Source organism: Podarcis tiliguerta, assembly GCF_965153285.1.
Source record: "Podarcis tiliguerta genome assembly, chromosome: 2".
Lineage (NCBI taxonomy): Eukaryota > Metazoa > Chordata > Lepidosauria > Squamata > Lacertidae > Podarcis > Podarcis tiliguerta.
This window is the reverse complement of record NC_139535.1, coordinates 69,326,635-69,342,431: the sequence shown is the minus strand read 5'-3', so window position 1 is coordinate 69,342,431 and position 15,797 is coordinate 69,326,635. Positions and strand designations below refer to the sequence as shown.

At 42.7% G+C, this 15,797-nt stretch overlaps 1 protein-coding gene across 2 annotated transcripts in view; it reads right to left on the bottom strand.

The window, feature by feature from the left end:
- KCTD16 (potassium channel tetramerization domain containing 16) overlaps positions 1-11,711 on the bottom strand; it is a 147,072-nt gene extending 135,361 nt beyond the window's left edge. Inside the window, exons 1-2 of one of the 2 annotated variants that reach the window (XM_083427098.1) lie at positions 11,617-11,711; positions 7,505-8,675 (exon numbers count right to left, since the gene is read on the bottom strand). In XM_083427098.1, the coding sequence (XP_083283224.1) occupies positions 7,505-8,336 (832 nt within the window). In that variant the 5' untranslated portion in view covers positions 8,337-8,675; positions 11,617-11,711. Of the gene's footprint in view, positions 1-7,504; positions 8,676-8,932; positions 9,669-11,616 lie in introns of those variants that run through there. The other variant, XM_083427097.1, reaches the window with a different exon arrangement.
- Positions 11,712-15,797: the final 4,086 nt, after the last annotated feature.

The window sequence follows — 15,797 nt, the reverse complement described above, 5'->3', positions numbered from 1 at the left end:
TATGTAAATGGGTAATATTGGATCTAGCTCAGTACCTTCCAGCTGTCATTACCTTAACCTGGAGGGTTAATACCTCTACCCAGTCTTTTTTCCAGCCATTTCCCAACATTTATCATTTATATCTGTTTGCATAGTTTCATTTCCACTTTCCCGAGTGCTGCGAAATGCAGAGTAGCCTAAAGCAACTTCTTTTTTGAGCAAAGATATGCATCACAACATTCAGAAAGCATGAAAGGCAATGGATAACTAAGGCTGCCAATCCAACTCCACTTACCAGGGAGTAAGCTCCATTGAATTCAGTAAGGCTGACATGGTTAGGGTGGTGGTGTAAAATGGGGCCATGAAAGTTAAGCCACTGTTGAGTCAGCTATGGGCATTTATTGATTGCTTTATTTGTCACCCAAAGCCCAATGGTCTGCTTTATAGAAGGCAGCATTGCTTTAAAATTGCAGCGTTGCTACATCTTTATATAGCATTGCCACATTCCCCAAGGGAAAACACAGCATTTTCAATAAGTACATATGTATGCTACTTAATACAAAGGAAAACATATTTAATGTTCTCCATAGTATACTGCTGCATTTGAGCGAAATAAAACAATTGGGTGGAGCTGAAAAAGGCAGACAGAGAGATGAAAGATGGAGAGCCTGTTTCATTCCATTTTAAAAGGGTCCAATGTTGAAACAATACAAAAATGTGTTCTTTCTAAGCATGGATGTCACGGCAGTATATTTGCTACATTTACAGAAAAAGTCAAAGAAGAAGCTGTAAAGTCTGAGGGCTGATCCATATGTTGCCAGAGCCTTTATGTAACTGTGCCTCGCACCATTTGTATAACATTTGTAGACGCACAGTGTGGGTCACACAAATGCTATAGGGTTTTATCCAAAGTTAGTCCTACTCAAAGCAGATCCATTGAAATTAATGGGTTCAACTAACTTAGGCCCACTAATTTCAGAGGGAAGAATTCAACACTGTGCCAAGGGGATCAATCCATCAGGGCAAGTACTTTGGCTTGCCAGGCAGAACGATCAACCCTCTCCTTCCCCCATGCACTGTTCCAGGAGTTCTCCCATCCCACCCCCAGTCAATGGAGAGGTGCAGGGGGAGGAGAGAGAGGAAGCCCCATTGCACAAGCAGTGCTTCCACAGATGGTAATCATTATTTGAATCCTACCCAATGAGTCTACCCTGAGTAGAACTTATTTGGATACAGCCCATAATTCTCTTCCATACCCAGGGTCAGCATCAGCACTTGACATCCTTAAGCAGCTGCCAGTTCCCCTTACCCCAATGGGGCCCACCACTATTGTCAGCCTGCCCACTTTTAATTCCCCACCCCACGGCTGCATCTGAGAAGCACCAGACAGCTGCTCTCATTAGCACTGTAATTTCCCCCAGTTCTCCCAATATAGTGTCACTGCATTGTGGGAAATTAAGATCGTAACTGGACCCAGCTGTCCAGTGCTCTTCAGAGCATTGCTATGGACACTGTTTCCAGAGCCATGTAAATCCATTGATGGAGCAAAGGCCACACCCGGGGACACTTTGAGCAGGGCCTCCTCATACTTGCACAGCCATCATCGAGCCCCCAAGGACTGACTAAGGATTGGCCACTGAAGAAAATGGTTGGGAGCTGCCTAGTATCTGGTAAAGCCTACTTTGTCTTTCCTTCACACAGGACGGACCAGCTGAGGACTGACCATGGGGCAATGCAACAGTTGACAAGGAATGGGTTGGAAAGGGACAGGACAACTAACAGAGGAAAGAGGAAGGTTCACCCAGCCACACATTCAGATTAACCACAGGTGACAGGGGAGGGACACTTTGGGAAATCGCCACACCAACAGAATGCTGGAGCCTGTGTTCCATTTTGACTGGCAACTCGTCCTCTGAGCAGGCTTTTATTCCAACAGACACCACACAAAGAGCCTGTAATCCCTGGATCTGTTAAATAATGGACCCAGCATACACCAAGGCACACAGCTTGCTTCCAAATTCCCTCTTGTGCTGGCCTAGTTTAAAGTTGGAGCCCAGCCCAGCTGTGCTGAACACACACGTTGCATTGTCATCCTAGTCTTTTGCTCTTCAGCTCTACTATCCCCACTCACCCAGCAAAGCAGAAACAGTTTTGCTGTGCTGGCTGCCTTCATTGGCTCCTGAAAGTGCAAAGTGAAAAATGAATCTCCCACTAGAATTTTGGACGCCTACATCTATCAGCCATTTTTTTAAAAGCTAGTATCAATCTATCTATGTCACTCATCTGAGATGTTGTTAAATACTCTGGCACTATTAAAACTGAATTAATCCACCTTTCCATTGTATTCTCCTTTAATCCAACTGGATACTTTGGAATAGGTTGATAGAAGTGTGCAACATTGTTGGCTTAAAAAATAATAACATCACCAATGGCTTAATCAGCAAAGGATCTGAAATATAAGAATTACAGCAGCTTGTCTCACCGCCTTTCCATCGGCTTTCCAAGCTCCCTGTGTTGTTGTCTCTCTCTCTCTCTCTCTCTCTCTCTCTCTCTCTCTCTGTGTGTGTGTGTGTGTGTGTTTGTGCACAGGAGGTACTTAAGCTGATCAGCACAGAACATCTTTGCATGTAGCTAACTAGTTGCTTCAGAATACCTCCCACTGTTTCGGCCCATTAACCCCAGCACAACAGCTTGATGAATTAATGCTTATATAGGCACAGTTGGCAGCTTCTAATTAAATAATTATGGTTATACAGCTGCAAAGAAGCTGGAATATCCCATCGGAAAACCAGCTGTCAAGTTTTATTGGTCCTTAGAGTTTTTGAAAAAGAGAATTTTAGGAATTTGATGTGAAGGATCTCTGACCACTCTAGACTCTCGGTGTGGATTGCCAACATTCTCATATTAAAACATCCAAGAAAAGAGTGTGTGCATGCATCTATATAATTGCTGTCTCCCATCAGAGTCATACATTGTTACATAGCACGTATGATATAAATTATTGTCATCACTACAGCAACTGCTCAAATCGCCTGCTGTTGCATAAGGCAAATTTGCATTTCGGATTTTGGCTAGCTGTTTCAAACTGGTAAATGCAATGGAGGAGTGATTAACATAATCAACATTCTTAAGACAAGGGCTTCCTTTTTTAAGAGCAAGGTATCACGACGCAATAGCCACTGAATACAACAAACAGTCATTATAATGACTCCCACAAGCATTTTGCCAGCTTTACCCTGGGATAAGCAATCTGAGTGAATGTTAACATGTGAATCCACAGAAAGGGTCCTGAACTGGGAGAGATGTTAGGTGTGGATTCAGCGCATCAACCACCACTGAGAACTGATCAGAGGAAGGAACTACTACAGGGATGGGGACCCTGCAGCCTTTAAGATGTTGCTGGACTACAACTCCCACCATCCCTTATCATTGGCCATAGGGCTGCTGGGAGCTGGAGCTCAACAACATCTGGAGAGCCAAAGCTTCCCCATCTTTGAACTACAAGGTGCCCAGTTAGACCTCAGTGATGAGATCAGTTCCCTGATTTTTACATTTAAAAAAAAAACAATTCAAGCCTGTTGGTTTGGTCTTTGCCTCAGAGCCTTGCATTTGGTCACATCTCAGTCAGCTCCCATCTTGCTTGCTGTATACGCTGGTGAGAAAGTGCCAGGAGATGTGAAGCAAGGAGACCAGCTCATGATGATGATATGGTACAAGGGGTGCTATCTCCCAGCTGCAGTGCTTTGAGGCTGGGTTCAGCAACTCTGTGGCTTTCACCAGTGGTCTTCCTCCTCATGGTTGCTTCTCGGAGCCAAGATCTGACTTGTAAGGAGCCAGATCTATTAGTTAACAGCTACTGAGTTAAGAGCAGACCATGAGCTTGGATCCCCTGAATGGAGTGGACACAACTGTCCGCAGCATGCTGAATATAAGGAGCCCAATGGCTTTGCTGCTGATTTATTGAAGAAATGTCCTATCTGATTTTACCAATATTGTAAAGAGGCAAATGAACATAAGATTTCAGACATGGGTCAGAAAGAAAGGGAATCCCTGCATGTAGATGAGATGGGGAGCTGTGTTCATACGTGTACAAGATTTGTCAACTGAGGTACATCTAGTTTAAGCAAAGGTAATAGTCTCTCAAGAGACGTGGGTGGTGCTGTGGTGTATACCACTGAGCCTTGGGCTTGCCGATCGGAAGGTTGGCGGTTCGAATCCCCGCAATGGAGTGAGCTCCTGTTGCTCTGTCCCAGCTCCTGCCAACCTAGCAGTTCGAAAGCATGTCAAAGTGCAAGTAGATAAATAGGCACCGCCACGGCAGGAAGGTAAACGGCATTTCTGTGTGCTGCTCTGGCTTCACCAGAAGCGGCTTAGTCATGCTGGCCATATGACCTGGAAAAACTGTCTGTGGACAAACGTCAGCTCCCTCAGCCAATAAAGCGAAATGAGCACTGCAACCCCAGAGTCATATGAGACTGGACTTAACTGTCAGGGGTCCTTTACCTTACCTTTAATAGTCTCTCATGACCATAAAGAATGAGTGGTGGAGTTACAAGCCATCTGCATGGAATCTGGTAGCTTGCATATCACATCAAAACATTTTTAAAGCCTGTCTGTCAAATTGTGCATTTCCTTGCCACTTGGGTGAGCCATATCTGCACCTTTAGATAGTGCCAAAACTTTCTTCAGAGCATCATACAAATGTAGTTTTTCAATTCAGTTAAGACAGACGCACCTCATTTGATAAATTTTGGATACAAATCTAGAATTCCAACGGCTGATAAAAGCTAACAAAGTAGTCCCACCTGCTAACAAATAAAGAAAGTTGGCTGGCCATAGTTTGAAGATATCCAGTACAAAATATGTTCATCAAGAATGGTACACATAATGGGGAATCTATGCAGAATATCTAGTAAATAGGTTGAGCTGAAGGTTAGATCAAGGCATACAGGCTGGCAAATGAGACAAACTTTGGCTTATGAATAAGGTATGGGGTTGAGATATATATTGAAGGAGAGAAACTTTGGGGGAGTTAGCCAACAAAGGAGGTCCATTAACACAAGGGCTTATGACTATGCAATGGAAGTTCCCCTGCTTCTCCTCTCCCCACATGCCTCCCAAATCTTTGTGGGGGTTCTCCCAATCCTTTGGATAAATTTTCAAGAAGGTTGCAGAGGGCACACAGGGAAAGGGGAGGGAGAAGTTCCATTGCACTGTCCCAAGTTCTTCCAGAATTGAACCAGTTTGTTGGGCACCACACTTGATTTTTCACTTGGTTCTAACCAGAAAGAATTAGAATAGCACCATCAGCAGTATGAAAGCAGACAAATCATAAAGGCATCATCCATATCTTGGCTGTGTCACACTTCACCGTGAGACACAGTGATGGTTCAAGACGCCTTAGCTCTGGCAAACCCCAAGCCTCCTTGGATTTCTAAGTCTACCCTACCCAACATTTATGCAACGATTTGAGCCCCAGCTGCCTCTTCTCTGATCAACAAGACACCATAAGCAAATGGAACCTGCTCGTAGGCTAGGAACTGTTGCAACTGTTCCCATCAATTACAGAAACACCATCAGGGTGTCTGGGTGTTTTGCTTTGTTTTAGCATGTTCAGTGGTTGGGCCAGCTCTCAGATCCAAGGATGGCTGTGCCAGAGGTTTGCTCAGCTGCTTGCACTGGGCAAGTGAAAAGGGAAGGTAGAAAAACTCATCTGTGGATCATGTCCTAATTGGAAAGGTGCTGAATTTCCCAAGAGAGAGTAGAGGGAAATTTCTTTGTGAGCTCTGCCTGATAAGCAGTATAAAATGCACTAAATAATTAAATTACATAGTCTCAAGATCGGTTTTACATGTCGTTTCCTCATATATCTTCAGGGGGAACTTCCTTTGCTGTAGTTTATTTTCTTTCTGTTTCTGTTTTCTTTTATATCTGTCATATGACCACTGATTGTAACTTGGGAGTATGCTGGGGCGGGGGTGGGGGAATTAACAAAAGTTCAAAAAAAAAAAAAGAGTAGGGATTTAAGGTCAAGACTTAATAGTTTCCTCTTTCAACTTGTGTTTGCTTTTAAAAAGTTATTTCTTCATGACAACAAACATATAGGCCAAAAGAAAAGTTAGGAACTAATACACTGAAGTATGAATTACATCAGCTATGAAATACTAGTAATCTCTGATGTAATTTTAATCAGACTAACTTTAATCCTAAACTTTGGGCAAATAAGCAACTAAAAAGTCTAGCAACTTTCTGGATCTTTATTTTGCCAAAGCAAAGCAAAGCAACTGTCAATAATAACAATCATACCAATTCCTTATTTCTCCCATTATTATTTTCAATAAATCAGTGTTTTATCTTAGGAAAAATTGTTTTGAAATTAATTAATGCCTGGGCATATTAACAATTTCATTTATATCATAAACACAAGATACAGGCTCCCAACATATGCATCTCAGACTGGATGCTCACATAATGCCTTAAATTTGAGTATTTGAACCTATTACTAAGCCTTCTCTCAATTTTCTGCACTACTTTTCAACATCAACCCTCATAATCGTCTTCCCTAGCTAGTTATGCAAAGTGCAGCAAGTCAGTTGGATAAGACACCTCTACTTCACATCTGTCTTCACTAAACACATTTGAGGGGGACAGGAAAAACCTGGTTGTGATAATGAACCAATTGATCCTCCTCCTTTTTGAAGTAAAATCACAATAAAATACTGCAGCCACACACATTGATGATCAGACAAGGCCTTTTATATAAGAATTTCTGATAGCAAAACTACCCTGGTGTGACTAGACAAAGGTGTTCCCTATACAATGCCAAAGCTTCAGATCTGAGTCCAATCCTCTGATGAGATTCCAGGCAGCAGAGTAAAATTATCCAGTTAGGAGAAACATTTAAATCAAAGTTACCATAGCAAGATGCAGTATACTCATTCTTAGGCATCCACTGTCTATTTCAATATATAGACCTTGTCTATGAAAAAGACCCCTGCTGAAAAAGAGCTAGGATGAGTAGATTTCACTTTTCCTTCTCTGCATATATGCATATCAGCTTTATTCCTAGATGGCTTGGCTGGCGGTGTGCGATGATTACCAAACACCTATTTCCATTGTACAGTTTCTATCATTAAATCAGCAGCGCCTTTCCGCCTATATTGAATGAGCACTCAAAATGCACACAAGATAGTTAAACTGCTGGTTAACTATGGCGGGATAGATGCATCTCTGCATGTGTGTGTGTGTGTGTGTGTGTGAATGTCTGTCATAGGAGCAGAGAAGGGAGGAAATTCCAGCAGTCTGTGCTGCCCCCTAGCCAAGACCATACCACTGAATTCACCACCAGTGTGTGCTCAAAAAACTTGCACTAAATACCCCCTTTGCATCCCAATTCAGAATGAAATTTCAGTTAGCAGAAAGGACACGGAGGCTTGATCAAATCAGGATAACAACCCAGCTACCAAAGGAAACAGACTCCCAGCATGCATCAAACCCAAACAGTCGCCACAGCAGATGTACTTACGATAAAAGACGTATTCCGTGTAGCTGGACCAAACTTTGTCATCAGTGTATTGATTGACAAAAGAAGCCGTGACTGAAGAATTGCAGGCCACCATGTGGAATCCACATTCTGACAACATATCAAAAGCCCTTTCCAGGTGCCTGAACTTCAGGTAGAACCTGGAGGTGTATCTGTCGGGAGCCCGGTCTGGGTCCCTGCTCTCATTCAAACTTTCTCCAAAAACTTCTTTGACTAGAGCAATCCTGCCGCAAACCAAAATCCGCGGGACTCTCCTGAACTTGGCATCTGCTTGGGTCTCCCGACCCATGGTGCACGACCCCCGGTAGCCAATGGTAATGAAGCCCCACTTTCGATCCGAGGTCATGAGTGACGACGGGGCACATATTCTCGTGTCACTGCTTTGGGAAACCTCCTCGTAATCACTATGGCAATAATCGTCGGGACTCTGCTTGATCTCATCCGGACTCAGAATTTTGACCAAGTCTGGCAGCTGAAAGTACTCGGCTTCCCTTTTGAGCCTCCCTCTTTCTGGAAAATGGTCAGGCAGGACCACTTGCTTGTCCCTGAGATAGTCCAAAATGTAGCGGAACAGGAAGCCATCTCTGTCGATGAATATCCTTCCCTTGGAATCTTTTGCAAGATCGTTGGCCGACTCTCTCTTGGAGGTGAACATTTTCCAAAGCAGGGTGTGGGGAATGCCTGTTAAAGTTGAGAGGCGAGTGAAATAAACCTGGCCGCCCACATTCAGCTCTATCACCTCTGGGTAGGATTGTGCAGCTGTTGCTTGCTCTCTGGGAGGGAGGTAAGTCCTGCAGTTTCCACTCAAGGCCATGATATTGTTAAACAAGCCAACCACAAGCTGTGGGGGAACTCGCACTCACATCCAAGGTTTCAAGAAGGCTCCTTATACCCACTCCCCCAGGGGTCTCCTAGCATTTAAGGAGACTGGGATGGATGGGTGGGTGGGGAACAGGAAACAGAAATGAGGTTACAGGATTTATTTCCCAATTGTCCAGAAATGGATGATCACAAAAACTGGCAAGGTGACTTGAACCTTACAAAAACAAAGAAATACGAGAATTGAAGAGGGCTCCCTTCACACAAGACAATCACATAACCATCAAAGCCCCAGACAGTAGGATCAAGCCACGTTTCCTTATCATTCACAAGCCTGTTGAATAAAAAGAAAATGAGAAAGAATTATTCCTCTATGCATGGGGGGGGAAACCCACACTATTTTAAAAGAGTAAAAAGCAGTTGAGTTTTGAACGCTCAGCATACAACCTATTTAAGGGAATATTTACCTTGCTCTATCATTTTTGTTGAGGTTAAAGAGAGGTTGAAGGAGGTTTAAAAAACACATTCCAGGTTTGCACAAGCATCTCATTTAGATTATGCAAATGAGGGGATAGAAGCATTGAGCCTTACCTTGGTTACACAAATGCACAGTTCCTGCGAAGGGAAGCAACATTTCCTAAGCAACCCCCCCCAAAAAAATCAGCACTGAGGGTTGAATCTGGTATAGAAGCAAATCCAAAAGCAGGAAAGGGACTGGGGTTTGCGGGGAAGAGAGCAGCTCAGTTGGCAATATCCAGGCAGAACTTAACTGTTAAAACCCTTGCACAGGAAAGTTAACCAGGCTGGGCATCGGAGAGAAACGAAGCTGTGCAACAATAGCTGAGAGGCAAAAGCAGCATAAATCCCAGGTCAGGACTCTTTAGGACAGGAGAGAATTTCAGGAGGAGGACCTTGCTTCAGATGACTTGCAGAAAGCCCAGATAATGTGAAGAGCAGTGAAAGGCAGTTTCAGTGGCATCCCACAGTGGTACCCTCTCCATCAGGAAGGGCAGAGATCCTCCCATGTTCCCAGCCAGGTTGAGAGAGCACAAGCCTGCAGCAGTTTGAAGTGGAGTGGAGCGGGGGTGGGTGAGAGGGAAAGGATGCCCAGGGAAGCTGCTTGCTCTCTGCTTTCACTACCCAAGCTGCTGCCTCTGGTTGCTGGGCTGGGTGGTTCCACAGTTCCCAGTGCAGTTCGGATGCTGTTGTTTCAGCAGTGCAGGGAAGAAACCATCCAGGGAAATGACTATTACATCATCTTAAAGGAATATGGCTTTGAGAAAGCCGAGCAACCTGGAGGGGGTGGGACTCGCGCGCTAGTTCGTTTCCCCTCTTCTTCATTTTTTAACGAGTTGCAGGAGGAGAAGCACAACGTGACGCTGCCACAAGCAGCTCCCCTGAACCAGCAGCGAAGCTCCAGGAAAGCTTATGCTGCTTCATCCACTGAGTAAAAAGAACCAGTTCCACATTTTGTCCCTTGCAGAGCTCTGTATTTGAGAGTATTTAAGTTCTCTCTCGTTCTAAACGCAGCGCTCTCTCTCTCTCTCTCTCTCTCTCTCTCTCTCTCTCTCTCACACACACACACACACACACACGTTCCTGTTGCACATTTTTCTGCCATGATAAACTTGTGTCTCTCCGTGGTGCGATGCAAAATGAAACCTTATGGTTTGATTCTGCCTCCCCCGAAGACACACAGTACAAATTAAATGACACAAATATGCAAATCGAAGCTTTGATTTCCCCACACATATACACAGGGAAATGTCGCCCGTTCTACAACAAATTAACTCATCAGGATCTGTCAAGCAGAGCAACAAAAATCAGGGGGTGGGATGGAAAGCAAACAGAAAGAGGCATCGTGCAGTAGTAATAATGGTCTCGAAAAGTTAGGCAAAGAGTCAAATGATAAAGCACCGTAACCATGTTTCATTGTGAAGTCCGTAGGGTCCTAAAATGTGCTTTTAAAAGCAGTAGCGCCTGCACCAACTTAAGTGCAGAGAATCCAGCAATTCAACACAGATATTCAGGATTTTATATTCTGCACTTTTCAAGGATGAAGTCGTTGCTAATTCTGTTACTGCTGATGATGTTACAAGGATTGGATTAAGCTGCCAGGTAATTTGCTTAAAGGCTTTGGCGTTTTCTGAACAAGGTCTATAAGCAGCTTCCAAAAACTTTATTACACAGTGTGTATTTGACATGTGTTAGCTAAACATTTGTTGTAAAGTGGGGGGAGGGGGGGGAATCACTCAAATCACACACTGGCTCAAAGTGTTTGTATGGGCTCCAGAAAACACAGCAACAAACATTATTGATGACGATAATTCATTAATTTTCTATCCCACCTTTTTGCCCAAAGGAAACCAGGGTGGTAAACAACACCAAAGTGGTAAAACAATGCATTTATAAATAAGATGAGACACATTTAAAATATGTTAAAACAATTTCAAACATCTAAAAACATTTAACACAACTAAAAACATGTACAAAAGTCACATGCTCTCACGGATAATAGTTTCAAGGCTTCCAGGAACAGTTTCTTTCACCTATCCAACACCTAGGTAAACAGGAATTTTTAAAGTTCTCCCTGAAGCTCATAATGAGCAAGACAGACACACCTTCCTAGTGAGGTTATTCCAGAAAGCAACACCCAAAAGGCCCTCTGATGGGTCAGTGCCAACCAGGTAGCATTTACTGGGTGTTCTGCTACAATATATTTGGGTGCTTCAGCGTGGTATATAGGGCTGAGATTTCAAACCTGTGCAATCTTGACCAGGGACTTCAGAAACATAGATCTCTGTCCTAGCGAAACTGATAACCATATGGCTAAGAATATTCAGCAAATTCTGTAAATTCAACACACATGTGCACGTACACACCCACACACACACACACACACACAAACTTTTAGTTGCATTTAACTTCAGTCTTGCTTTGGCCATAACATATTTATCTGCTGTCGCCTCTGTAATAATTTCGCTCCAGCAAAATAAAATAAAACCTTCTGCTGGTTTTATTTTACATGTTTACAGCACCACCTCATGGCCAAATGAGATGATGGCAGACTTGTTAAGAACATACCTTCTAATATGTAACCTAAATTTGCTGTTCTGTGATTCAATCCCACCAAAAAATAGCAGCAGTCTAGAAGAAACCGCTGTCTTCTGTGGTCATCTAGGACGTGTTGGGCTCAAGCCAAAAAAAGAGCACGAGCCAGAGATAACAGTCCTGTGCAAAAGAAAATACCAGCGACATAGATTGAGAAAGCTTACCATGACTGAGCTTGCTTCACTTTGACCTAAATCTGATTCCCTAGAAACTCCAGGTTAAATCCATCCCAGTTCATAAGTCATTACACCTTGGCTTGTATCCAGAGCTGTGCTTCTGCTGTCAGAAAGCCTCTTTAGCTTGTGGAAAGGCTGATTCTGATCCAAAGTAAGAGTGTTGTGTGAGAGAAAAATGACCCCAGGTCTAATAATAATAATAATAATAATAATAATAATAATAATAATAATAATTTTATTTATACCCCACCCTCCCCAGCCAGGATCAGGGCAGCTAACATCAAAGTATATGATACATTAAAAACATAAATCAAACAATCGATTAAAATACAGCTTAAAATCAAATTTGCAGCAGAATAAAATCAGATGGCAACCCACGGATTATGACTATAGGGGTTGGGAGCACTGAGTGATCACCAGGCCCGACTGTTTGTGCTGGTCTTATATGAGCCAGTGGAAAGGGTTAGGGAGGCCACTTACATACAGGGTCTTATAAAAAAAAAAAGTAGTTATAGTAGTAGCAGCAGCAGTAGTAGTAGTAGTAATAATAATAATAATAATAATAATAATAATAATAATAATTTTATTATACCCCACCCATCTGCTCAGCCACTGTGGCTGGCTTCCAACAAAATATAAAGGTACAAAACATCAAATATTAAAAGCTTCTCAAAGCAGGGCTGTCTTAATTGTTCAACACTGACATCTGATGGGAGGGTGTTCCAACAGGACAGGCCCAAGGTATTTCATTTTTTTGAGGTCTTATGCACAACTTTGCACAAGCACATTCTCAGAAACTTTTTCTGGCCCAGCAGAATTCATGTGCCACAGCCTGTATCTCCCTTTTTCACCATGTTTCTTATACTGTTGCACAACCCCTAATACGCTTCAACGCTGTGCTCCAAGACTTTCATTGGCCCTTGTGCAAGCACTAGCCACATACATTTTCACCTTCTGGTCCCAGTTCATTGGACCTGAGTCATGATTTTAAAATGAATTAACTGAATTTCTGCATATTTATTGCATCAAAAGATGGAAATGTGTGCATGTGTGTCAGGGGTCCTTTACCTTTACCTTTTCTAGTCTTTTAAAATGTCCAGTAAGTGATGCAGAACAACAGTGCCCTCCCCCCAAAAAGTGGCTAGAGTTTATATGCATGGTGTTTGCATGCATAAGAATGGCTCAGCTTTTTTGCATAGTTTGGCTACGCAATTATCAGCGCTAGACATTTGAATGTGGTGTGTGTTCATAAGACTGAAACATAATTTATGCAAAGGCATGATTACTTGAAATTATTTATGCAGAGTTGTGCTTGCAGTTTACAGAGGCTAGCCCCTTTATTAAATTTAAATGAAACATCACAAGTAGTATAGCATTGTATTTTTAGGGGGAGGAAGCAGGGGTGCGTTCCTTATTAACTTCAACAGGCTTTTTAAAAGACCAAAGAAGCTGCTAGGATGGAAGGAGATTGCGGTGTGACCTGTGGCACTGAGTCAGAGGGGGTTAATCCTTCCCTGTGTCGTGCCATTTTACCAACTAATAGCTGGCCCACTTGGAGCAACAGCAGCACAAGGAGGGGACGGTGAAAATCAGATTGGATTAATGTTGGATTCCTCTGTTGCATATCATTAAAACTCACCTTTGTACTAGCGAACAGAGAATATAACCCATAACAAAGAAAACACGTTAGATAAACAGACAGGCCTTTCTACCTAGCCCATCATCATTTCTTAATCCCAGCGGTTATGAGAGAAGAATAATGTCCATTAAGAATAACAACAAATTAAAAACAATTTAAAGGGTAAACAATTAAGTTCAAACCAATAAAACAATAGCAGAAGCCAATCTACAACTCATATCTGTTCCCCACAAAAGTCTAAGGAAATGGAATTTTTTTAAACTGGCGCCCGAAGATGAAGGATGGTGTCAGTCGTATCTCAGGGGAAGGGAGTTCTGGAGCTGAGATGCCACAGTTGAGAAGGCCCAATGCCAGGTGGGCTTGTCTCATTTGTGGGACCACAAGACGGTGTTCTCCACTGCTTAAGGCAGTGATGGCCAAACTTAGGTCTCCAGCTGTTTTTGGACTACAACTCCCATCATTCCTAGCTAACAGGACCAGTGGTCAAAGATGATGGGAACTGTAGTCCCAAAACAGCTGGAGACCCAAATTTGGCCAACACTGGCTTAGGGTGCCGATTAAATGATTTGAACATTTAAAACATTGATTTTCTTCCCAAAATATTAAAAGCCAGCACAACCCAAACTTACTCTAGTTGGTACCATTTCTACAGGCTATAGCTTATCTCCAAAGGCCACAGAGAAAACTAGTTTAAGGCCCATTTAAATTCAGTGAGGAGTGGGTCTCTACCCCTTTTCAGTCTCCCTTCTGTTTCTCCCTCCTTTCTGCCCCCCCCCCCGGTTAATATTATAAATTGGCAGACTGGATTTGTTCTTTTTAGCTCAACTAATATTGATGCCTTTTGTCAAATAATATTTATTTTTTATAGTGTAACTTATTATTGGATGTCATATTTCATAAAGTTCAATAAAATCATTTTAAAACAAAACCCCAGCTCATTTCTGAGAATAATTAATTGCAAGTAAGGCAGAGAAACAAAGAAACAAAAAGATTACTCTGGGGAAACGTTCTCAGAACATGCATCATGACCCTGAGGTTTGGGACCAGCCCCTTCTTCAGGGGATGAGGACAGTTAGAGGGAGCAGCCCCAGCCCCAAAAACACTTCTCTGGTGCCAGTGGCCCCTCCAGCCCAAGGATGCTGCATTGCTGTTCTCTGAATCAGAGAACCCCATTGCAGAAAGCCTAGTGAAACCAGAGTCTCCCTGCTACCCCAGTGGAGTAAAAGACTGCTAGGCCCTTTTAGCTGAAGAAGCATCTTTCCATGAAGGTAGAGCTTGCAGCTGTGACAGATCTGCTGCTCTTAGATAAAGCTCAGCCTAAGGCTGACTGGTACTGAAGCAACAGCAGAGCCTTGTTGTCTCACTGAAGAGGTTAGCTTTCACAACAGGAAAGCATACTCGATAGTCATTTCTATTTGAACATGAAATCTAGGAAACCACTGAATCAAGGAATTTAATGGATACTCAGAGTCTACAAGTGATACTTTCAATCAGGGGGGTGAATGCATCACTTTGATTTTAGCACAGTTGATTAATGCCCATTTTACATCCACATTGCTATCCAAGTAAAAGTTGAATAAGTCAAATTTCAATTAAGGATGTTCACCAGGAAACTCTTGAGAATCTAGCCAGGCATCTGCTCTAAATGTGTTATGCTACCATGGTACATATAGGCCTGATTCAGATATAAAATGGTGGAAACCATGGTTTCCTGCTACAACAAGTATTGGGTTTGTGCATGCCTCCTTTCCTTTCATCCTCTTTTACATGCCAGAGGTGCAGACAGGAAGTATCTTTGTTTAAGAAATCACAATCTCCTGTGATATCCAAACTCAAGGAATTGTGGCTTGTTGTAGTTCTAATTACTGAACAAATCTAAAGCTAATAACCCAATTTGATCCTGGTTTGTTCTCACGAATTAGAGTTTAAGCAAACCACAGTATTCCAAGTTTAAACATCACAGGGAACTGTGGTTTGTTAAAAACCTGGAAGCAAAAGTTTCTGATTTCACAGTCACTGCTGCTCATTCACATATCAGAAATCCATGATTATTCAACATATTTGAACTAGGCCATAAGATGCAAGCTGCTTCATAGTACAGGGTGCTCCCCCCCCCCCATCCCACTGCCTTTAATGCTATATGTTCCTCAGATCTGACAGACAAACTGTTAAGGGAGTGGAGTGTGACAAAATGAAGTGAAAATTATCCACTGAAATAAGAGGTTATCTATTGACATAGTGGTAAGACTTACAAGTGGTAAATGTCTACTTAAATGCAGCTGAAATCCTAATAAAAACCTTTCACCGCTTAATGGCAGGCTTTATCCCAAACCTGGCAGTCATCAATGTAAGAAGCTTGAGTGCCATAAAATATAATACATTCCAGAAATTTATAGTGTGATATTATACAACTTTGTCCCAGATGCCAAGGAAAAGAACGTCTTCCCCAGCTGTTCAGTGGGGGGGGGGAGAGCGAGAGAGCAAGAGAGCAAGAGCACGCAAGCAATTACAACACAGGGAAAAGAAAGAA